This window comes from Eleutherodactylus coqui, chromosome 6 (genome assembly GCF_035609145.1).
Source record: "Eleutherodactylus coqui strain aEleCoq1 chromosome 6, aEleCoq1.hap1, whole genome shotgun sequence".
Classification (NCBI taxonomy): domain Eukaryota; kingdom Metazoa; phylum Chordata; class Amphibia; order Anura; family Eleutherodactylidae; genus Eleutherodactylus; species Eleutherodactylus coqui.
In genome coordinates, this window is record NC_089842.1 from 117,063,495 (window position 1) to 117,086,610 (window position 23,116).

General features: G+C 45.2%; 2 protein-coding genes across 8 annotated transcripts in view; one reads left to right on the forward strand and one right to left on the reverse strand.

The window, feature by feature from the left end:
• MTOR (mechanistic target of rapamycin kinase) overlaps nucleotides 1-23,116 on the reverse strand; it is a 155,445-nt gene that overhangs the window by 76,255 nt on the left and 56,074 nt on the right. For all 7 annotated transcript variants that reach the window (XR_010793177.1, XM_066607451.1, XM_066607449.1 and 4 more), the window contains 2 exons: nucleotides 6,353-6,428; nucleotides 3,640-3,779 (listed from right to left, as the gene is read on the reverse strand). Coding sequence is in view for 6 of the 7 variants with exons in the window: in XM_066607451.1 (XP_066463548.1) it covers nucleotides 3,640-3,779; nucleotides 6,353-6,428 (216 nt within the window). In the remaining variant the exon portion in view is untranslated. The remainder of the gene's footprint in view (nucleotides 1-3,639; nucleotides 3,780-6,352; nucleotides 6,429-23,116) is intronic.
• Nucleotides 18,175-22,226, forward strand: ANGPTL7 (angiopoietin like 7). Its single transcript, XM_066607445.1, has 5 exons — nucleotides 18,175-18,653; nucleotides 19,207-19,307; nucleotides 19,387-19,581; nucleotides 21,168-21,366; nucleotides 21,452-22,226. The coding sequence occupies exons 1-5, from the start codon at nucleotides 18,278-18,280 to the stop codon at nucleotides 21,619-21,621; spliced, it is 1,041 nt and encodes a 346-aa protein (XP_066463542.1). The 5' UTR covers nucleotides 18,175-18,277; the 3' UTR covers nucleotides 21,622-22,226.

A 23,116-nucleotide genomic window follows, 5' to 3' on the forward strand; every position in this document is an offset into this window, starting at 1 on the left:
TATACGCCGGTATATACGGTAACCCTTAAAGCCCATTTAAAACACAACGATTCGCTCAAAAGCCGTCTTTTGAGCGATAATCGTTGTGTCAAACTGTACTGACATCGTGCAGTTTTCGTTAACCCGTTGTTCATCTTTGTTTTTCAGCATGCTGAAAGATCAGCGATCAGGAATTCACAGCAGGATACAGCTGATACTATTGTTTCAGCTGTATCCCGCTCCCTGAACACAGGTGAGGTATGAAGAACACAGCGCTCCAGCTGTATAACAGCGGGGCTCTCCGAGCAGAGGACAGCTGGATGCAGAAGACAAGCAGGGACACCCCGCTTGTCTTCTGCAGCCTCTGCTCGGAGCGCTCGGCCGTATAACAGCCAGGTGCTCCGTGCTGGGAACAGCTGGATGCAGAAGACAAGCGGCCCCGCTTGTCTTCTGCATCCTCCGCTCGGAGCACAAGGTGATCACTCAATAGAGGATCTCCAGCTTATCATATATATTACCACGCTATAGATATTCCCATTGTTTGTCTTTCGAACATGTTATAATAAACGTTTTGAAATTTTTGATACCTCATTGAGGGGTGCTGTGTGTTTTCTCACACATTTGATTTTGAAGTCTTTATTTAGTCATGTCAGTGAGAGTAACTTTTAAGCACCCTGGTTATACTAACTTGGAATTGACATTGGTGCCAGCTACAGTTTGTACAGTCAAATTCAGAATACAGAACCATTCTGAAATCTGAAAAGTCTACGCCATACCTAACCCATCAATCATGGGGTCTGGTGAGGTGAAAATTACATGTATAATGTTCTCACCAGTCTACTTTTTTAATCTTTTTAAACATAAAGAACCCATAACGCCGGCTGCATAAATTCTAGCGGACGCAAAAGCGTGGCAGAGTCTCGAAAAAGGCGCGACGGACCTGCTAAAAATACACTTCCCAAATACACCGCAGAGCAGGCAGCTCCTTCGTTTTATTGTAGGCATATTTGAAAATTCCACAAATATATTGGTGAGATTTTCCTACTTCACAGCCTTGGCTCTACACTCTTCCAGTCCAGGCTTGGACGCTTCTCTTGGGCCCACCAGTTGGCAGTCCAACACAAGAGTCCTGGCACACAGGAAACACACTCTTCTCTAACTCTGCCAAGGCGGTACTGACCATCAAAACAGATTCCAGGAAAGTAACCGATTATATTCTTACTTAAACAGTAAAATTTAAGACTCGTCCACAAACTCGGAGAAATAGTCAGGCTTCATTCACATTTGCAATAAAACACTCAGGTAATACGACCACCAGGGAATCACACAACTAAAGCGGCTATTTATGTACTTTTTGTGGTTCTTGCAAAGTTTATACAATCCAGCTTTCACCCTAATTGTTTTTCCTTAAATAAATAAGGTGACCCGCCTTTAACCCTTTTCCTCCCTGTGTAGTAGTAGTAGTAATTTGCAGCTCACGTATACTTATCACGAGTTAGCGTAGTATTACAGCGCAATGATGGCGCAGGCTCAGGAGTAAATCTCTCAGATGGCATGGTCAGTGTTGACTACGGCATCTAAATGGTTACCACACTAATTGTGCCACAGCAGTCGAAGGCATGAACAAGAGAGAATACACTTCATATATATCTTTGCTCACAGTCCTTTTTTGTATTAAAAAGATAGAAAAGAAAAAAAATCTATTTGGCATCGCGGTCTCCAAGTTGACTAGCACAATAAAATACAGCAAAACACATTAGCCCGCATGGTGGTCAGTGCAAAGGAGGGGGGGGGGGGGGGGGAGGAGTCAAAATGACACCATTGAGAACTACAAGTCATAGAAGACATTATATTTTCACTTTTTTTCCTGGCGTTTTTAGCAGTCTGTTTTTCAGCAAAACCAACTGCGACCCCATGTTGGCTGTGGGTTAAAGAGAGTAATGTGGCAAATTTCCTCAATTTTGGTGGATTTGTTGGGTCCATTCAAACGCAATAGTCTAGGTTTAGCAAGATTTTTCAACAAAGTTCTCTACAAGAAAGAAAAGCACTGGAAAAAGCTTGTGAAACAAAATTCAAAGTAGAATCATTGCATAAACATAAACATTTGCTATTTTGTTTAATTTTTTCCCCCACTATTTTCAAGATCCTTGCTTGTTGTTAGAGAATGGAAACATTTCTGCTCGCATGGAAATGCTACAACTGCTGCAAATTTTGTTACAAGCCATCGGCGGAGGTGAGAGCAATGAGCCAGGATGGAGATGCTGTATGCGGCTTATAAAGGGGCTGACCGATAACCCAGCAGAATGGGCTCAGTGATCGGTTAGCAAGAGGTTTGCTCTTTGTGTTCATATTATTACGGTCACATAAGGACCTCTGGGAATAGACGAATTCTACAGGAGGCGAGAGAATGGAGACCGTCTCATATGTTTACAGTGTTTATGAGGCCACTGACACCGCACCTGTCTTACCTAAATCACACTCATATTCACACTGCTGTCAGACCCTAAAAAGGAACTTCATTTCAACTTAATAACGGAGGCTGGACCACGATTCCTGCTACTGGTCACACTGTCTTTCATAGGAACAGATAGGCAGTAATGCAAGGAGCAACAATTATGTTATAGTTTCCATCTAGATATATTCTGCACATAGTGAGCCTTGAAGTAGGCAGATAAAAAGTATTTACACCCCCTTGTCTATTGTTCTGTCGTGGTGGATTTAATTTGGACATTAACAGTTGTCCCCAAGTATTAGCAGGATATCCTCAGGATCCTTAAGTATCAACTAACCCTTCTTCAGGGTTTCCAAGTGTCAATAGGCCCTTCCTGACGGTAAACAGGTATAAGCGGCCCTTGCTTCAGGGACCCCAAGTATCAGCGTGCTATACAGGATGTCTTTGCAGTCCCCATCTTGAACGGTATACATAAGCTCCTTGATTGTTTGAATTCTATATATGATATAACAGCGTAGTTTGGTCTTGACTAGAGATGAGCGAACGTACTCGTAATGAGTACTTACGCACCCGAGTACCGCCATTTTCGAGTACTTCAGTACTCGTGCGTAAAGATTCGGGGGGCGCTGGGGGCGGGGAGAGGCGCGGCGGTGCGGGGGGTAGCAGCGGGGAACAGGGGGGAGCCCTCTCTCTCCCCCTCCCTCTCCCCCCCACTCCCCGCTGCAACCCCCCGCGCCGCCACGGCGCCCCCCGAATTTTTTCGCCCGAGTACGGAAGTACTCGAAAATCACGGTATTCGGGCGAAAAAGGGGCGGGGCCGAGCACGTTCGCTCATCTCTAGTCTTGACTCTTAATTTTATTCAATTTAATTGAATCCCAGATGATTTCAGAAGGCGCACGCAGTCACTATATATTCTAGATCTTAAATACGTTGAATATATTGCCCCTTACAAAGGTGTTATGCGGCAATTTGTTCTTTTTGTTTCACAGTCCCGTCAGTAACATAACAGATCAGAGCATATACATTGCATACCCGCTACATAAGATACAATACAAGCCCTGTGGTATTCACCTTGCTTACCAAGAATGCTTCCAGGTGCCACCTAGTGGTCAAACAGTGGTTAAACCCCAACAGTAAAGCGTATATAGACTTACTGCAGTTGAAAATATAAACAAAAGAATTTGACGCAACAGGCGTATCAACTTACCATTCTCCAAGAGCTTCTAGACATCGCATGCGCCCCAAAAGCAGCTCCGGATCGTCCTTGTTAACCTCAATCTTTTTCTCATAGGCAGCCAGGGCATCCTCCCATTCATGTAGCTTCTCGTACCAGGTAGCCTGAATCTCCTACATTGGACAAGATGGAAGAGCAGACGTAGCAAATGCTTGTGCGACAAGTCTAGACACATGACACACGGTTGCCGGCAACCTTCTTCAGAGGTCAGGGGTCTAGTCCCCACACTATGGTGGAACCCTGGGGAGCCTTATACTAGGTATTTAAAACACTCTGCACTATTTGTAACATGCACTTTGCCTTTTCCTCCTGGATGGGGGTTATACTAGAGATGCACTGATGGCCATTGCCCTGGACATAACTAGTGACATATCTATTCTGATTTATCTCAGGGGACTCATATCATCATGTGGGGATTTTTTTTTAGATCTAATGTTTTTATATTTGCGTGTATTTTTATGTTCTTTCTTTATGTATGGGAATGTGTGGGTGTGTGTATATTATATAATAAAAAAGTGGGGGTATGGCCTTTCAATGGGACAAAACGTGAAGTAAAAGGTGTATGAGACAAAAGTTACAATACAGGAAGAAAAAAAAAAAAAAAAGACAACTCCAAAAACACTTGTCAGAAACTGTTGAAACTCGTTGCGTTTGTTTTTTTAAAAGTGTTCAAAAACTCTGAAAAATTCTGTGTGTGAATGAGGCCTAAAGGTCCTTTTATATATGCTAAGAAGCGTTCAGTTATAAAGAGTGCTGATAGACAAATAGCATGCTGCTCGGCACTGCTGTTCACACCAGCAGAGGATAGCGGCTATAAAGACCATCAATCAGTAATATGATTGTTCTTCGGGGAGGGTATGAGATGTGCTGCTGACCAGCGAGCATTTTATGCCGGGATGAAACATTCAATCAGCTGACAAACAAGCTTTTGCCCATTCACCAGCTGATTGCCGGGATATTAAGACAAGCTAATGATTTGGTGAACATTTGTGCCCAATCATCACCTCATGTAAAAGGGCCGTAACACACTATGCATATATTAAAGAGGCTCTGCAGCAGTTTGGAGGTATACTGGGCGCAGAACGCCTAATATTCCTATAGCGTAAAGGAGGAGGGGCATTTTCCGATAGTTACAACGAGGTAAATCACCGCAGGACTAATCAGTGTAACAAAGACTCATTGCACATTCCATAGACACCGGAAAACATGGAACTGACCATGTAGGGAAGAGGTCTGCAATAAAAACTAACATTTCTCACTCCTTGTGGTTTAGGGCTCGACTTCAGGGCCTTCCTAGAAAGCTGTGGTTAGACCACAAGGTGTGCCACTGCGGCTTTCATCTGATCCTTTTCTTTCAGTACTTTGCTGCCTAACCCAGCATATGGAAGAATGAAATTGCACCTCCAGGGATCAACAGAGAAAGCCAGACGTTCCTTAAATTCTGGCTTTGAGAGTGATTTGTGGGATGCAGGGCAGCGCTGCACAAGGTGCCCCACACAATGACGTTATTCTCCTCGAGAGAGTGATGTAATCGGGAGCGATCTAACTCACAGTAACCAAAGGAAGTCATTACTGCTACTCGCAGAACAGTCGGCCTTTGTGTAGGGGCCATAGACAGGGCTCCAGAATAGTCACATCTCTTATAAAACTGGTATAGCTGGGAAATGTGCTGACCACACAAACACAACACCATAGAGAGCATATATAGGGTCCCTTCATCTGGCAATATTCTGTTCACTTCCTTCTGGTCTAACATGCTGCATTTAGAAAGATGCCAAATACTAATGGAGGCTAGTAATGCTCCCATAGGGGAATTCATACAATATAGCTGCACAGATTGTTCTGCAGAGTTATGTTCTCCCCAAATCTTCTGTGTGCCAGTCTTCACTAGCATTCCTATCAATCATGAACCAGGAGGCTCTGGTTGGACAAAACTGTAGACAGGGGAGTGATCAAGCGCATAGAAAGGTGAGAGAAACCAGAATAAGGTGACTAGCCATAATTGGCACATAAACCTGCAGTGCTAAGCAGAGTTTACATTTGTTTCAGTCTTGATGGTAATTCTAGTATTTTGTTTATAAACAAAGACTAAAAGCCCCATGGAGTGCTTTAGTGCCTGGAATTGTGAGTGGAACTGACATATGGCAACAACCATTGTAAGAAGCAATCGCAGTGCCCGACCCACGTGACAGGCCTCTCACTAGCCAAGCCAGGATCCTACTGCAGACAGATGAGGGGCAAACACCCCGAAACAGCTGTCTGTGTATGGATTCTGGCTTGGTTTTCAATTCTCAATCATTCTTCTACAGACCTGTATAAAAGGTCAAGCATTGATTTGAAGGAATGCTGCCATCCAATAGTTGGCGCTGCAGAGGTCTAGTTCCATCTTCCTTATTTGCACTTTTACCCGTTTCCTCTTCTCTTACTCTTCTGCCAAAATAGGTACTAACCTCCATGGTAGTGCGGGTATTGAACTCAGGAATCTGGAAACTCAGACATTGCACTCAAAAGAGAAATGTATTTCTGTGTAGCAGCCTCTGACTATAGAAAACTGTAGCTTTAAATAGTGCTGATGAATCTGCACAGGCCCTTGTGGACTAGCTCTTTACAAAAAGGACCCTCACACGTTGGATTGATGTTATTCACGTCCAATTATACAACTAGCTTGAACTCAGGATGCACTTACCAATTCCCCATAATGCTTCATGGCAAACTCCAAGACCCCAGATGCTGCCTCCGGCTGCTGGAGCTTATTGTTAATGCTGAGGGAGACAGAGAAGCAGAATATGAGATCCTGACCTGGATGCAGCAGACAACATAATACAGTATCGGGGACACATTGCCCTGTGGTACATGATGTGGAAGACGGCCAGGCCGTTATGTAATCAGTAATAACGGAGAACAATCCCAACAATGTCACAGATTATTATTTCATGAAGGCACAAAAACAGGAGTTAGGGAGAGAAAAAGTGCCTCAAAGTCGTCTGTTCAAGTGGCAACAAAACAAAAATTGGTTGGTAATTGCAAATATTGGTTATGTACGTTGCTGCTTAAGTATTGTAATATCCCATTTAAAAAGAAATTGCTAGTGTCACTGTCTGGGACCCCCACCAATCAGGAGAACGTCCAACCCGCACCCACCCCCTATGCAAACTGCAACGAAAAAAACTGTGGAGGAGCTACAGCTCTTAAAGGGGTTGTCCTGTGGTGGCGCTGCAGCAAAAGTGAACAGCCAGGTTACCCTGCAGATTGCTGGGGGTCACAGAAGAGGAACATTTTGTGATCTTCTTTGTTGTCCCTTCTAACAAGTATGGACTATTCAAAGCAGAGAACCCTTTTAACTAGTGTGGCTGCTCTTTCATTCTGAGGGGGCTTCTGAGCGGTAGGACCCCCAGATCCTGAACAGATGGCATAACAAGATCTAAAAAGGACTGTGTGTATTAATGCACATTTTTTAAGTTCTCCGTCTCCCCTCATTGAATATAAAAAACTTACATCAAGAGGCTGAAAACCCACCACAGCCATGTTCTTTTCTCATACTCGCATACCTAGACAGAGGTGCTGGGTGACAACACAAGTGAAGGCTGTAATGTCAGCTAGATTTGTGAAGACCAACAGGATTTTTAAATAGCTTGAATACAACTTAGTGGTAAAAAAAATTTCTGCTAACATTTGGAGGAAACACTCCTGGAAAGCACCTCCGTCCACATGACACTCAGCCCACAACGATCTGTAAGGGCTCCTACTGGATCTCCAGCTCTTATTACTGAGTGGAGTCTGGAGTTCCATTTATTTAGAGTGTAAGCGGAGAGACGTCCTGACAGCTTGTCTCACATCTGCCAGCCAGACATGTGCCCTGCGTGGTGTGCGGTGGGCAGCGCTGCCATATTCTGGGACTACAATAGGAGTCTTGTGTGATAACAGCTGTGGGCTTAAGAGTAAGTGAGCCAAGACCGCAACATGAAAGTAAGGAAGCGAGCAGTGGCGGCATCTATTGATCTGGTCCTGATGGAACCGTTAACTAAGGGGCCCAGCAAGCGTCTATGACAGTTTTATAAGTTTTACTTCAATGCCTGCCTGTGAGAACTGGACAGCAAGCTGCGATCATGGTGGGCTGAGCAGAATAGAGAGGGGATTTATACAGCGCAGAAAGGCTGTGTGTGGAAATGTCCACAAGGACCTGAGCTGAGTATTATTGTATCTTGAGGCCACCAAAAGCTAGGGGTGTGACAGGGCTTAGATAGAGGGATGGCCTTGTCACACCCCTAGCTCCAGAATGGCTCGTTGTCAGTGTGCAGTCCCGTCCCCCTAAGCTGTCTTACTCACCTCCCTGTCGCAGCTGTAAATACTGCGGGCCGCGGTGTCGTGTGTCCCTCCACTGAAGCAACTCCGGCTGCCGCCGGTACTCTGCTTGTGCTACTCTGGCCACCGGCCCTGTCCCGCCTGGCTGCTCCACTCATCGGACTGTGACGGCGGCAGCTGCAGCGCTGAACCTCTGCCCGCCGCCGCTGCAAAGACTGTGGGCCGCGATTTAGTGAGTCCCTCCGCTGAAGCGACTCTGGCTCCCGCCACTGCTCTGCTCATGGCATTCTGTTCACCGCTGCTGCTCTTCTCGTCGGACTTTGACCGCTACCGCTGCTGCGTTCATCCTGTGGCCGCTGGTGCTGCTCCGCTCATCTGACTGTGGCCGCTGGCGCTGCGGCACTCAGCCAACGCTGTCATTCATCAGGCCAGCTTTGCTGCAAAAGCCGGCCGCCACTGTGACTGTTTTCTCCGCGGTAGCTCACATACCATGGCAGCACTAGTCAATGCCGGGAGACACAGACTTTGGGGCTGAGGATGAAAGTGCAGAAGGCAGAGCACACACAGCAGCAGGGACCCCACAATGTTAGAGTCTCCGCAGCTTGCAATTCACTGCCAATCTGAAGCTAGGGGCTTGTCTGGCGGCATTAACTCCTGCAAACCAAGCTCAGCCCCTAGCTTCCGGTGGCGTCAAGATACAATAATATCCCTGAGCTGTACCGGGGGTTCCGGCTCTGTTCACACATTGTGGTTTTTAACATGGTTTTTCATGGCTCAGAAAGTAAATATGCTGCAATGAAAAATCCCACACAATTGTGTCCCAGGAGAGGAAAGCTTCTCAGATGGGGAAAAACCTTCATCTGGCTGCTTCTGGCCCATTGTTTCAGCGATCGGGGGGTTGTCTAAGTAGCCGTACCTACTGATCAAAACTTATGACATTTCAACAGTTTTCTGAAACTGGAGGTGCAATTTAATCATAGATAAATGTGTTACAAGGGTATATTTTCTGGCGGACACAAAAAAAATAAGTGAGGGTAGTTCCACATCTGTGTTGGGGAAGCCCCTTAACTTGCTCCATTCAGGGAGCATGAAAGGGGAATCACCATGGCTGAATAGCTCCATCTCTGGATGTAACCAGTGTTGGACGGACTCCATTTAATATAATGGGGTTCGCCCGCTTTCTGCCAAACTGCCTGGATTCTGGACGGAAGAATCACTGCATGCAACGCTTTTTCTTCCAGAATTTTCAGCCGGATCTGCAATGGAAACTACGGATGGAGGCTCCGTCGCAGATGTGAAACCGGCTTGACTTATGCCAACATGGCATCTAACTTGCCATATTTCCATGCCACTTATGGAAGTTCTTTGTTATTGGACATCTGCCACCTGGTGAACTCCTTAGAATTGTGTGTTACCTTATTCAGGGTTTACGGTTTTAAATACATTTATAAAACATATTTCAATGCAATTAAATCTAACTTCTTTATTCTACTTTACTGTCTGTAAATCTGTTCCTGACAGTCAAAATCTGAGCAGAAATTTGGAATCGGCACCCAAAACTCTGTAAGAGTATGCAAACTTGTGTCCAGAAAAAAAAAAAAAAATTTTTGTATCACAGCATTCTCAATGGAACTTGATAAAGTCCAGATTATCAGAAGGCGATAGGATTAACCCCTTAACGACGGCCCCATCGGGATTCTACGTCCTGGCCGGCTGGGCTTTATTCCTAGAGGACGTAGTTTTATGCATCCTCTAGGAATGACAGCCCTGCAGGCTCAGGACATGGAGGTAGCCGACAGCATGGAGCTGTCATCCCGGGCTGCGGGACCCCACCCCCGGTAACGCGATCGCGTTAAAGTCAATGCAGAGTTAAAAACAATTAAAGTTTCAGCTCCCCTTACGGATCGGATCCGTAAGGGGAGCTGTGAGTACTCACTCCCGGTCCTCCGCAGCATCCGGATCCTTCTGTCTTCTCCCCGACACTGCCGCCGGCGTCTGCGCATGCGCGCCAGACGAGTTACGTCACGCGCATGCGCAGAGAGCCGGGAGGCCCGGGAAATTTAAAAACTCCCTGCTCCCGGCTAGAATGAGTAGCCGAGAGCAGGAAGCTGTCACCGGGAGCCGCTCTATGCGGTTCCCGGTCACATGATCGCTGCTATCCAATGGATAGCAGCGATCATGTAAAAGTAAAAAAAAAAGTTTAAAAAGTGTAAAAAAAAAAGATAAAAAGTTTGTTTCATCTCCCCTCATGGATCATATCCATGAGGGGAGATGAAATTAGGTACCTTAAGCCCCCAGATTTATCCGCGGGCGTTTCCCGGCTTTTGCGCACGCGTTCGTCGCCAAAATGGCGGACGCAGGCGCAAAAGCCGCAGATTGGCACGGTAATTTAAAATCTCCCCGCACCTGGCTACTAAATGTAGCCAAGAGCCTGGAGATTCAATGGGCGGCCACGGTACGCGTTTCCCAGTCAAGTGATCACCGTTATCCAATGGATAACGGCGATCACGTAAAAGTAAAAAAAAGCTCAATTTTCACCTCCCATCACGGATCGGATCCGTGAGGGGAGGTGAAATTACTTAAATAAGGCCACCAGCGAGGTTCCCTGACGGGATCCTTATCCGCGGACCTTCCCCCAGTTTTGGCGCATGCGCCCGTCGCCAAAATGGCGGACGCAAGCGCAGAAGCTGGGGAGGGCAAGAGAAAATTTAAAATCTCCTTGCTCCTGGCTACTAAAGGTAGCCAAGAGCTTAGAGATGTCACGGTGGGCCGCGGTGAGCGGTCTTCGGTCATGTGATCGCCATTATCCAATGGATAATGGCGGTCACGTAAAAGTCAAAAGACAGTTAAAGTTTGACGCTCCGTTCACTTTGGGCCCCGTTGTGCATCCAGACAGAAGATTAGGGCAACAATGCATATGTTTCTGAACACGGGACAAATGGGGGTATACATTTTGAGGTGAACGTCTTCATTCCTATGTATGCTGTACAAAAAAAAACTATTTAAAATTACATAATTGCCAAAAAAACAAAAATCTTAATTTTTTCCTTCTGCTTTGCTTCGATTCATTTAAAAACTGTGGGGTCAAAATACGCAGTACACCGCTAGATGAATGAGTTAAGGGGTCTAGTTTTTAAAATGGGGTCATTTGTAGGGGTCCTCTGTCGTTTTGGTCGCTCACGGGTTCTATAAGTGGGCAATGGGGCCTGAAACACCTTCAACCACAATGTCTGTTCTGAAAACCACCCGCTGCTCCTTCCAGTTTTGGCCCCGTTGTGCATACGGACAGAAGATTAGGGCCACAAAGGGTATGTTTCTGAACACGGGACAAACGGGGGTATCCATTTTTGGGTGAAAGCCTCCATTTATATGTCTGCTGTCCAAAAAAAAATGTTTTTAAAAATCACATAATTGATAAAAAAAACCCTAAAATCGTAATTTTTTTTCCTTCTGCTTTGCTTTGCTTCATTCAAAAACTGTTGGGTCAAAATATGCAGTACACCCCTAGGTTAATGCGCTAAGAGGTCTAGTTTCCAAAATGAGGTCATTTGTGGGGGTTCTCTATCGTTTTGGCCGCTCGAGGGCTCTACAAGTGAGCAATGGGGCCTAAAACGCCTTCAAGCAAAATGTCTGATCTGAAAGCCACTGGCTGCTCCTTTCGGTTTTGGCCCCGTTGTACATACGGACAGAAGATTAGGGCCACAATGGGTATGTTTCAGAACACGGGACAAACGGGGGTATGCATTTTGAGGTGTAAATCCTCGTTTTCATGTGCACTATAGAAAAAAATTCTGTGTTAAAAATTACACATTTGCAAAAATATGAAATTTTATTTTTTTTACTCTAAATTGCATTAATTCCTGAAAAGAAACTGTGGGGTCAAAATACTCCTGACCCCCCTCAGTGAATACACTAAGGGGTGTAGTTTTTAAAATGGGGTCATTTGTGGGGTTATCTATAATTCCGACACCTATGAGCCTTTACAATCTTGGCTTGGTGCCGGAAAATAAAGCGTTCCTCAAAATGTTGATAAGTAATGTTAAATTTGTACGTCTCCTAAATGGTTAAAAAAAAGCGAAAGTTTTTCAAACGTGCATTTAGAATAAAGTGAACAGATGGAAATATATATCTGAGCAAAAATTTGTACAGTATGTTTGCACATATTTGAGATATTACAGTTGAATACGTGAAAAAATGACAATTTTTTCAAAATTTTCCCATTTTTGGGGTTTTTAATAAATATACACAAATTCTATGGGTCTATTTTTACCACCTAAATGAAGTACAACATGTGGCAAAAAAACAATGTCAGAATCACTTGGATATGTAAAGCCTTCACGGAGTTATGATATGTTAAGTGACACATGTCATATTTCCAAAATTTGGCTCCGTCACTAAGGCGCAAACAGGCTTTGTCACTAAGGGGTTAATCCTCTAGTAACAATGCTTCCCAGGTGGAAGCTGATGCCTCACTGAAGAGCCATACGTGGCACATGGAGTACCTCTGCCACCATAATATGGAACCACAGGGAGTCCTTGTGCTCCCAAACAGGCTCAGTTTATCAGAGCGGCTAATTATTTTCCTTCGTTTTTGAGCTTCCGCTGCCTATTTATAAACCAGAAGATTCCAAAGCCTGAAAGCAAAACGCCAAGAATTTCTACCTCTTCCAAAACAACGAAGCATTTCAAGCCTTTGTTGCTGCATTTTATAAAGTAATGATCCCTTCTCATTCGGAAATGGCAGCAGGAGGGGCGCAGGGCTGGAAATCCCAAGACACTAAATCCCAAAGTCCAAAATCTGAGCCATAAAACGGAGCAGTACAAATAATACTCCAGCGAAGATGTAGAAACATCCGGCTCACTTTTATGAATCAGTATGGAGCAATAAGAACAGTTACTACAACCTTCCGGTAAGGAGCTGCCTTCAGAGGATAAGAGGGAGGTGTTTAACCACTTCCTGACCTCCCTTCATTACCAGAAATTGACTACTTGGACATTTATAGTCTATGGGCAGTGGTGAACTGGTTAAATAACCCAAAGATGTTCAGTAGTGTTCCGGTTGGGACTCTATGCAAGCAGTCCTATCGTGGAACATTCATGTCTCAAATGAGCGTTGGATTTGGGATACGGCGCATCGTCTTGTTGGAAGTATTGCTGGCCACACATTGTCGGCAGCACATTCTTGTCTGGAATGTCAGAGTATACCTCCGTGATCGTGGATCTTGCCACTACAACCAACGGACCAGACCACGTCACATAAAACATCCCCAGACCATAATGGTATCTCCGCTGTACTTAACTGTTGCCGCAACACACTCAGGCAGAATGCGTCCCCCCCCCAGGCTCCTCCACACCTAGGAAGGCCATCTGATTTGAGGATAAAGTAACGCAAATCGTCAATGCATAGAATTTTCTTCCATTGCTCAGCCGTCCAATGGCGTCACTCCTTGTACCACTATAGATGGGCTGATACATTGTGCTTCGTGATGGATGGCTTATGTGCAGCGACATAAACAGTGCATCAGAAACTAAAAAGTGGCAACAGCACTCAAAATACATTTGCTATCAGGAATATGCATCCCTATAATACACTAACCATATTAAATAAGGCAAGGTTCTTGGTATATCATATGATCAAATCATGTTGGCCCATCTACAAGCGTTCAGGTGACCAAGCTTACAGATGGGTCCTAACGCTAATACCAGGTGGTATAATCCCAACCTGGGAAAGATGGGTACCTACTAGAGATGAGCAAGCGTACTCGCTAAGGGCAAATACTCGAGCGAGTATTGCCTTTTGCGAGTACCTGGCCGCTCGTCTCAAAAGATTCGGGTGCCGGCGGAGGGCGGGGAGAGGCGGGAGAGGGGGGGGGGGGGGGAGATATCTCTCTCTCTCCCCCCTGCTCACTCCCGCAATTCACCGCTCACCCCCGCCGACACACGAATCTTTTGAGATGAGTGGGCAGGTACTCGCAAAAGGCAATACTCGCTCGCTTTTCACTTACCTGTTCCGTTGCTAGCGTCCTCGTCTCCATGGTTGGCGTCTAATTTTCGCCGTCTAATGGCCAAATTAGACGCGCTTGCGCAGTCCGGGTCTTCTGCTTTTCTCAATGGGGCTCCGTGTAGCTCCGCCCCGTCACGTGCCGATTCCAGCCAATCAGGAGGCTGGAATCGGCAATGGACCGCACAGAAGCCCTGCGGTCCACCGAGGGAGAAGATGCCGGCGGCCATCTTCAGCCGGTAAGTAAGAAGTCACCGGAGCGCGGGGATTCAGGTAAGCGCTGTCCAGTGTTCTTTTTTAACCCCTGCATCGGGGTTGTCTCGCGCCGAACGGGGGGGGGGGGGGGGGGTTTGAAAAAAAAAAATAAAACCCGTTTCGGCGCGGGACAACCCCTTTAATAATAATAAAAACATTACCTTTAGACGTGCGTGATTAACGGAATCTGGCTGCTACTACACTGGCTGCGGAGGTAAAGAAAAGGTAGAAAGCAAATGCTGCTGCCCAGACCAGCCATTAAAACCCTTTTCCATGCGGAGGTTCCCAAATGGGATCCTTACTTTTCACCTTTTTTTAGTGGCCTAAATTTTACCACTTTTGTAAGACAAATTTGGTCTGTAAAAGGTTAATGTGGAAGAAATATTCAGAGCGCTCCAGACGCTGTCCCCAATCGCAGGTAGTTGTATAATGGAAGCATTTACTCCTAATTACTTCCCCTCTAATTTCCAGAACTGACTTTTTCTTTAATACAGAAGGCCAGTCATTTTTTTAATTGACATGGTGACTCATGACACTAAACAAGGTTCCCCAAGGCTTAACGAACGCAACACGAAACCTTCAACAAGTTTTCAATAGTCTTACTTTAGTCATTATTTTCAAGACCTCTGGTTGCTGTCAAGCAAAACCTGTACAAAGGTTATACTTTTCACAGCTGAGATTTTGCTACAATTGAATTCTGGACAATCCTCTGTGAATGAAAGAAGATTTCAGTTTTGCATAAGTTTAGCTTAATCGCTGTAGAAATGAGAATTCCATTAACATTCTATTATACTTTATCTCTTACTATTTTCTACATATTAGTTTGTCATCAGTGAATGAAAACACATACTTAAAGGCAGCAAATCTCTACAGTCAGCCCTGCTTTCAGCTGGGGATTTGTTACAATTGGATCCAGTCTAGACAGTTCTGGATGACATAAATGCATCAGCAGCAAAAAAAAACAAAACCCCTCTCTGCTGTGTGATAGTTTGTTACAATGTAGCAGTGCAGATAAAAAGTATTAGCCCACAGAGCTAGACTGGATACACTTGCAGCCACTTCTACATAGCCAGTCCTGCTCTGAGTTTGCTCTGATGGCAAACAAGTGTTCCCATTGACTGACAGCAAGCAGAATATGAGGGGGGAGACGTTGAAACAAAATACGGTTATCTCTTAGGATACAATATTTTCAACATACAATGGCCTTTACAGGGCAAGCATTACTAGAAATCAGATACAACATATGTGTTAGGCAGCCCGGAACAGCAGCACATACACTTTGCTGAAAAATCCATTTCATTGGCAAAACCCCTGTATTACTGAAGAGCATACACTGCGGTACCGCTGTATCTACATGTGCCAGGCGAGGGCGGCTCCATGTTGTTGTGTGGGTGCAGGGTTTTCTGTACAGACCCTGAAGAGGCTCTTGTCCCTTTACACAGAAAGGGATTGACAGCTTCCAGCAGCTTTGACCTGTAGGTGTACAGGGTATTCGTGTATCTTGACGCCACCGGAAGCTAGGGGTTTGACAGGAGGAATGCCCCTGTCACACCCCCAGCTCCCAATAGGGTCAAGGCAAAAAAAGGTCCTGGAAGGAGCAAGCGGCGTAGTACGTATTAACAGAGCAGGCTTCCGTCTAGGTTATTCGCTCCGCTCCCCCGCTGTTACTGCAGCTCAGCGCCTGTCTGCCGCCCTCCCAGCTGTCCTCCTCCTTCTGGTGTGTGGGGCTGGTGTGTAGATCTGTCATACTCCCGCCATGCCGCTGTACTGCAGCGCTCTTACCGCAGATCACCGGCTCTCCCCCGGTCTCCCAGCTATCGCCATCATTCTGCTGTGTGCGGACCCTGCCTCTGTCAGTGGTTCTTACGCTGTGCGCTGGGGAACGAAGTCGGAACATCAAGCGCGCCGCTGTTGTGCCGCCGTCGCTGTCTCCCACTGAACACCGTTGCTCTGCCCTCCCTGCAGCCGACCGCTATGTCATACACAGCTGCTGGATGGGGCCAGCGGCAAAGCCGCGTAACAGGACTGTGCGCTCCCTCATGGCCACCCCGCTCTGCGCTTCTACACAGAGCGGGGTGGCGCGTTCAGGGTCGGCGAAGGGGCTTTATCTGCAGCGGGGACCGCGAAGCAACTGTGCTGCAGCCTGCCCTGGATTGCTGCCACCACATTACTTTTGTGGGGTAGCAGGACCTGCAGCCAACATAGCTCCCTTGCCAATCAGCATCAGGGGGCGTCACCCCCCTGTCAATCTTGACGCCACCAGGAATTCCTGATGGCATCAAGATACACTAATACCGGTGTACAGACCTGCTTTACCTATATTAGTTATCAGCTTGATTATATCTAGTATTACCTTTGCTTCCGAAGCCCCCAAAAAGTTATCCAATTGGTAGTTTTCCATAGAGTTGTGGTTTCAAGTTCCAGTAGTTTCAGCATACAGGGGTCTTCCAGAACCAAATATTGTATGTTGTGTAACCACTGTGTACTTAGAATGCTGAATAACCTCTTATTTATACAGTAATTGTTTAATTTACATAAAATCCTTTTACATACTTTAATCCTCAGAATGATACATTTTATACATACTGCTACACTGTAGCAAAACAAGACAGCAGAAATATTTGTGCTTGAGGTGTTTAACTGACAGAGTATTGTCTAGCCTGGATACAATGGTGAGAAGCCATTAATGGCCATTTCACACTTGCCTTTTTGCTTCCCCTCTAGCTGTTCAGACAGCTAGATGGGAAGCAAAGCGAAAAGAAAACATTTTAGGGTTTCTTGCCAATAGAAATGCATTGAAACTGAAGACCTTCACTTCCAATCAGTTTCTCAATTTTCCGTCTTCATTCAGTGTTTTGATTTTTGTTTTTTACACAGGAACAAAAAGTTCGCACTTTTGTTTCCAGACCAAAAGAAGAAAACAAAAAATAATCCTTTTTTTTCATTGTAGTTCATGGGAGATGGTGCAAACCCAGCCTAACTCAGTACGGGATGTAAACCACAGTGTTCCCATTCACTGACAGCAAGCAGAAATCTTGAATATGGTGAGCATTGAAGCCCAATGTATGTTGGAAAATGTTTTACTATTCAATAATTTATTTGGAAATGCAGCCCCTAATACTCACGCTCTCTCAGGACATGTGTCACTACTGCCCCTATATTAGCATTTGGTGGACAAAGGGAAGAGTCTGCCACCCCGACTTCCAGGGCCACTGACCAGGACTTCAATGTATTCCTTTTTGCTCCCTGTCTCCATGCACCTCCACATGCTTGCATTCTTAGGAGATAAGGGGACTGTTGCTCAGTTGGCATTGAGAGGCAGTGTGCCCTGGGGACTTGTGTTCTGCTGGGCGGGGTGTTCACTTCTACTTGCGATGGAGGGAAGGATGCCGCCACATGGTATGAAATTTATAGTCATCATCTTCCATAGAAATGTCATTGTGTAAAGCCTTTGTTATGTAAAACTGGTATGCTGCGGATGTAGGGAAGTGCTGAGGAACGCTAGCTAGGCACGTGCCCTGGAATGGTAGAAATATTTACACTGCGGTACTAAAGAAAACAGATTTTAGGGAGACTCCAAGGTCTGTTCAAACGCAAACATTAAAAGCTTCAACATCGATGTGATGCAAAGAACTTAAGATTGCAAGCCATGGGGACAGGGAGGCACATGAAATTATGGGCTGATACTTTTTTCTTTTTTTGTCTCTCTGCGCACAATGGGTTAAAAGTTGACTATTTCTGGGGGGAAATTACATTGCTGGGAAAATAGACACATGGCTCAGCCAAGCACCTCCCTATAACTTTTTGGGAAGACTGCAGGAATGGAGTATTCAGACTGGCACCTGGTGCGGAGGAGGAGATGAGCTGGGGTGGGAGGGCAAGTAGGGAAGGCTCAATAACATAGGATTATTTAAGACGCTGCAAAAGGTCCCTTCAGCAGATGAGTGAAAGGGAGAAAGCAAAGAAGTCCCCTTCTACAAGACTCAAGCTCAGAAGTCCCTCTAGAGAGACGACGTCTTGATTCTGCACTGATACCTGCGCTCACCTCTCATCATGAACATCCCATACTTTGCCTATATCGGCTTCTTTATGCTTTCTCTAGCAGTCTTTCCTTCCCTGTCTCAGAAAGCACCCAAGAAAAAGCCCCCTGGTGCTAATGGGCTCCTGAAGGTGCCAGGCTGCTGTGAAGAGGTAAAAGACTTAAAGGTCCAAATCGCCAACCTGAGCAGCTTGCTGGAAGAGCTGACCAAAAAGCAGGAGACGGACTGGGTGAATGTGGTCATGCAGGTGATGAAGCTGGAGAGCAACCACAAGCAGGTGGAAAACCGTATTACCGATGCCGAAGAGAAGTACTCGGAGATGAACAACCGGGTAGACGTCCTGCAATCTCGAGAGCAGGCGGCCCAAACGCAGACCCAGACCACAGCAGGTAAGAGGTGCCAGGTATTCACGCTTACATCTAATGCGCCCTTACAGACTGCTGCTTAGCACACAAAACACAAGCAAAGACTTGCTTTAAGACTCTTCTCAGGTCTTGTCAGTTACACTGCATGGCCAAAAGAGCCGAAGAACCCTCCACCCACAATCAGAGCTCAGATTAGTGTCAGAAATCCTAAATAAACCTCAGACTCATCCTCTTTGGGGGGGGGGGGGGGGGGGGGAGTCAAAGCAGCTTTGATTTCTATTCAATGACAATTGACAGTTGCAGAGTGATGGGTGGGATTGAATGCTCAATTTCTGTAGAAGCCCGAGGAGGAGGTGGCTGACAACTACATTTAGAATGAGAAATTTCACAGGAATGTGTATGGATAGACTGGATAGTTGGAGGTGGGCTACAGGCGGTCCCCACACACAGGTCTTCTAAGAAAGTCCCTGGGAAGAGGGGAGATTTACAACACTATATTCTGGAAAGGGAAAGGGGTACAACAAAAAATGTTAAACTTCTTACAAATCAAGACTTCTGTGTGTTTCCCATTTCACAGATGCCATTTATGACTGCTCTACTCTTTACGAGAAGAACTACAAGATATCGGGGGTCTACAAGATGCCTGCCAATAGTTTCTTGGGAAGTCCGGAGATGGAAGTAAGAAATATCCTACTATTCTTGCCCTGACCAGTTATGTACAAGCCTTCTTTACTGATGCTGATTGTTTTTCCGTTAGGTGTACTGCGATATGGAGACCCACGGAGGAGGGTGGACGCTGATCCAGAGACGTAAAGTGGGTCTGACCTCATTTAACAGAGACTGGAAGCAGTATCGGGAAGGTTTTGGTAAAATTCGGGGAGACTTCTGGTTAGGAAATGAGAATATCTACCGACTAACTCGCAGACCAACCGTCCTCAGAGTGGAGCTGGAGGTGAGGGTTCTCGTCTAAACATATTAAGACTGAAATAAAACTTCTGCAACTTTTTAATATATTTTGTACTTCGATTCCTCTAATTTGCTAAATCTCTGATTCTTGTAAATGTATAGAAATATTCAGGGTTTACATCCCTTGTCTGTACAGATCAAACACTTTTCACTGCAGAGGGTTTGTTACAATTGTATCCACTCTGGACAATCTTCTGCGAGGTGAAAAGTATGGACTACAGGCCGATACAATTTACTTGGCCTCCAGCACAGCGTTGTATTATTTGTGTGTTGGACGTGATAAACCATCTGACATACGGATAGCATGCAGATCACAATGGGGTGGCACACACTACAGAGCTTTTGTACGCAGACACGGACTGCGTGAAATAGCTCATTGCATGTCCTATTGGGATTCGGATCATGGCTGAGAATTAAAACATGCAAATGCATAGGATGTCCTGACCGTCCGTATATCTGTGTCCGAGGCAACTTGTGCTCGAACCCGGACGCAGCACCTGTGTGATACATTGCAGCAAACTACCAGGAAATCAATTTGAACAGCTGATATGTTCGGCTCACAAAGAATTGTTTACAACTGGACACAATTGTAGCAAAGTCTCAGTTGTGAGAAGGAATAGGTCCATAATGGTTTTAAGACCAGACCAAAAAAGATTATGGGGGTCATTTATAAAGCCACAGATAGCATTATCTGGTGTAAAAGAAAAAGTAGCAGTTTTTTACACAAGTGGGGATTTGTGCAAAGATTTGTGACATTTCAGCTTTTTGCGCCAGCCTTGCCAATTTGTTTTAAAAGTGGGTGTGGCTTGTTGGGGTGTGGCCACTTTAGACAGATTTATGTGTAATTTATGCCAGAAATGTACATTTCCAGTGTAGGCGCATGTACGTGCCAAGATACACCTAATACATGAAGAGGCCCACGTATCCTCATGTACTCGGTGCATTGTGCGCTGGGGGAAATTAGACTAAGACCAGAGTTAGAAATGCTGGGCTTAGTACATTTCCTCTAATACGCTCTATTCTGACATTACCCAATTTAGGTTCTCTGAGAGTCCATTATCAGAACACTCAAGTGCAATTCTATACACTAGTATATAAGGTAATTACTATGTATGCAATCCCCAGCATATCAGTAATCTAAAGTAGGAAAACCCTCAGCTAATCTATTTAGGCAGTGTGTCAATAAGTTTCTTGGCTACCTGTCATCCATTTCCAGCATACTTGTGAGTGCAGCTCTGAAGTATGGTATATGACGTAACTCAGGATAGTAATGTAGGCACACAGCAACTCCACCAGCAGATGGCGAGTGCAGCTCTCGAGTATAACACAGGATGCAACTCAAAATCAAAATAAGTAATGTAATGATATTACAAAGTTACTCCTCTTTTTATGTAGACTATTAATACATCAAAATGGTGTTCACAGATGGACAAATGTTTAAAGGTCCCAACCCTTGCTCAAGTCCTGGATGAGAATATGTTGTATTGTGTGACATTAGTACATCTGTGATCGGTTTCATTACTTCCCTCCAGTAACTCTTCTTGTTCTAACACTCTCTATCATTAACTTCAGGATTGGGAGGGACAAGTCCGATACGCAGAGTACGCCCAGTTCTCCATTGATAATGAGCAGAACAGTTACCGCCTCTTCCTGGGCAACTACAGCGGAAGCTCCGGCAGAGACTCTCTGCGCTACCACAACAACACAGCCTTCAGCACCAAGGACAAGGATAACGATAAGTGCCTCGACGACTGCGCCGGGCTGCGTAAAGGTAAATGTGAACCTCATAACACGTTTTTATGTTAGGGACCATGTTACCATATACAACATATAACATTGTGCTATGTGTCGTACAGGTGGCTACTGGTACAACTGCTGCACAGACTCAAATCTCAACGGGAATTTCTACCGCAATGGTGACCACAACAAGCACTCAGATGGCATCAGCTGGTACGGCTGGCATGGGTCCACCTACTCCCTCAAGCGGGTGGAAATGAAGATACGTGCTCAGGACTTCCAGCCATGAAAGGGGGGTGGGGCAACACAACTTGCTGAGCAACCTTAGACAACGCCACAGGTGGCGCCCTGATCTGGCGCAATTACTTCATACCTTTTCTTGTAGAGTCCGTCTGCTCTGTGTATAAAAGCAACTAGTTCCTTATGAGGAGGCAGTGACATGCTGAATAATGGGAGCAGCAGCCAGGGAGCCTACAACTGGCGGCTCACTAACCTGATAATGTAAATGATAATAATGTATTACTACCACACTCAGAAGCAGGGTCCCTGGGGTGGTGCATCGATGACCATCCCGTGACACCATGACATGAGAGGCGAATTGCAGAAAGACCCAAGTATACAGCTTAGAGATGTATTTATATATGGAATCAAACTGCAGAACAACCACTAGGGGGCAAGACAACTCAATCCCCAGAACCACAGACCATACAAATCAAATCATGAAAACGGCTTGTACATAGCTCATTCCCCATGATGTGATTGTTTTAAATTACTGTAATGTCTATTTTTATTTGCTACATAAAACTGGAAAAATAATTATAATAATTATACTATTGGCTGTAAAGCCAAAAATAAAGACTTTTTTTGTAAAAAAGTAAAAAAAAACAAAAAACACTTTGCTGTCTCTGGTCTGTCATTATGCACTGTGTGGATTATAGTGGATGAGAGATGAACGTTTGTATATAAAAAAAAAAAAACAGTAATGCAAAACATATTTGGGATAATAGGAAATAATTGCACAATAAATAATAAAACACATTTAGTGCGATTGATTCATTGAAAATAGCCGACTCGATGACGCCTGCAGATTACATGAAATCCCCATAAAGGGGTAAAGCTCTTGTCCAAAGCACTGCAGCTGTCCTGGCTAGAGCTGAGAAGAAGCTGACGCTCACAGCAAAGACAAAGGCGACATACACCTACCAGCCATAACATTCATACTACCTAATATTGTGTAGACCCCCCCTGATGCCTCTAAAATAAGTCTGACCTGTCAAGCACATCCTTGAAGTCCTGTACGTTGCAAACGGTGCTTCCATGGAGCAGCACGTCCCTCAAATGCTTCATTAGTTTACCATCAGGGGAATGTGGAGGCCAAGTCATCACCTTGAACTTTGCCATTTTCATCAAAACATTTTCTGCAGTGGGCATCTGCAGCTACATATCACCGTACCCAGCGAGCCGCCATGTCCTGTGTGACCTCACATCTTTCCATCATATAAATCAGAGGGACCAGACGTTTCATCAAAGTCAAAAAACAGTGATTTAGGACTAACATTAAAACCTAACCTTTATTTGTTATAATGAAATATTCCCATGTATGTATTTCCCAAAATTAGTGGTCAGACTGTTATCAGACCTTGCCTACCAATTTGGGATATCCGCCCTTATGAGGAACTTCCTATGGTCACCCCCGCTACACTCCAGTCATAGAATGAAGGGAAATTCATATTATGTCTAATATAATAAGTATGCATATCTACTTATACCATATACGCATAGAA

What these genes read in the sequence shown, in the direction of transcription:
- ANGPTL7 (XM_066607445.1), top strand. Translation starts at nt 18,278, where the DNA reads ATGAACATCCCATACTTTGCCTATATCGGCTTCTTTATGCTTTCTCTA. An exon ending in GCAGACCCAGACCACAGCAG is followed by an intron (nt 18,654 to 19,206) that starts GTAAGAGGTGCC and finishes CCCATTTCACAG; the next exon opens with ATGCCATTTATGACTGCTCT. An exon ending in TCCTCAGAGTGGAGCTGGAG is followed by an intron (nt 19,582 to 21,167) that starts GTGAGGGTTCTC and finishes CATTAACTTCAG; the next exon opens with GATTGGGAGGGACAAGTCCG.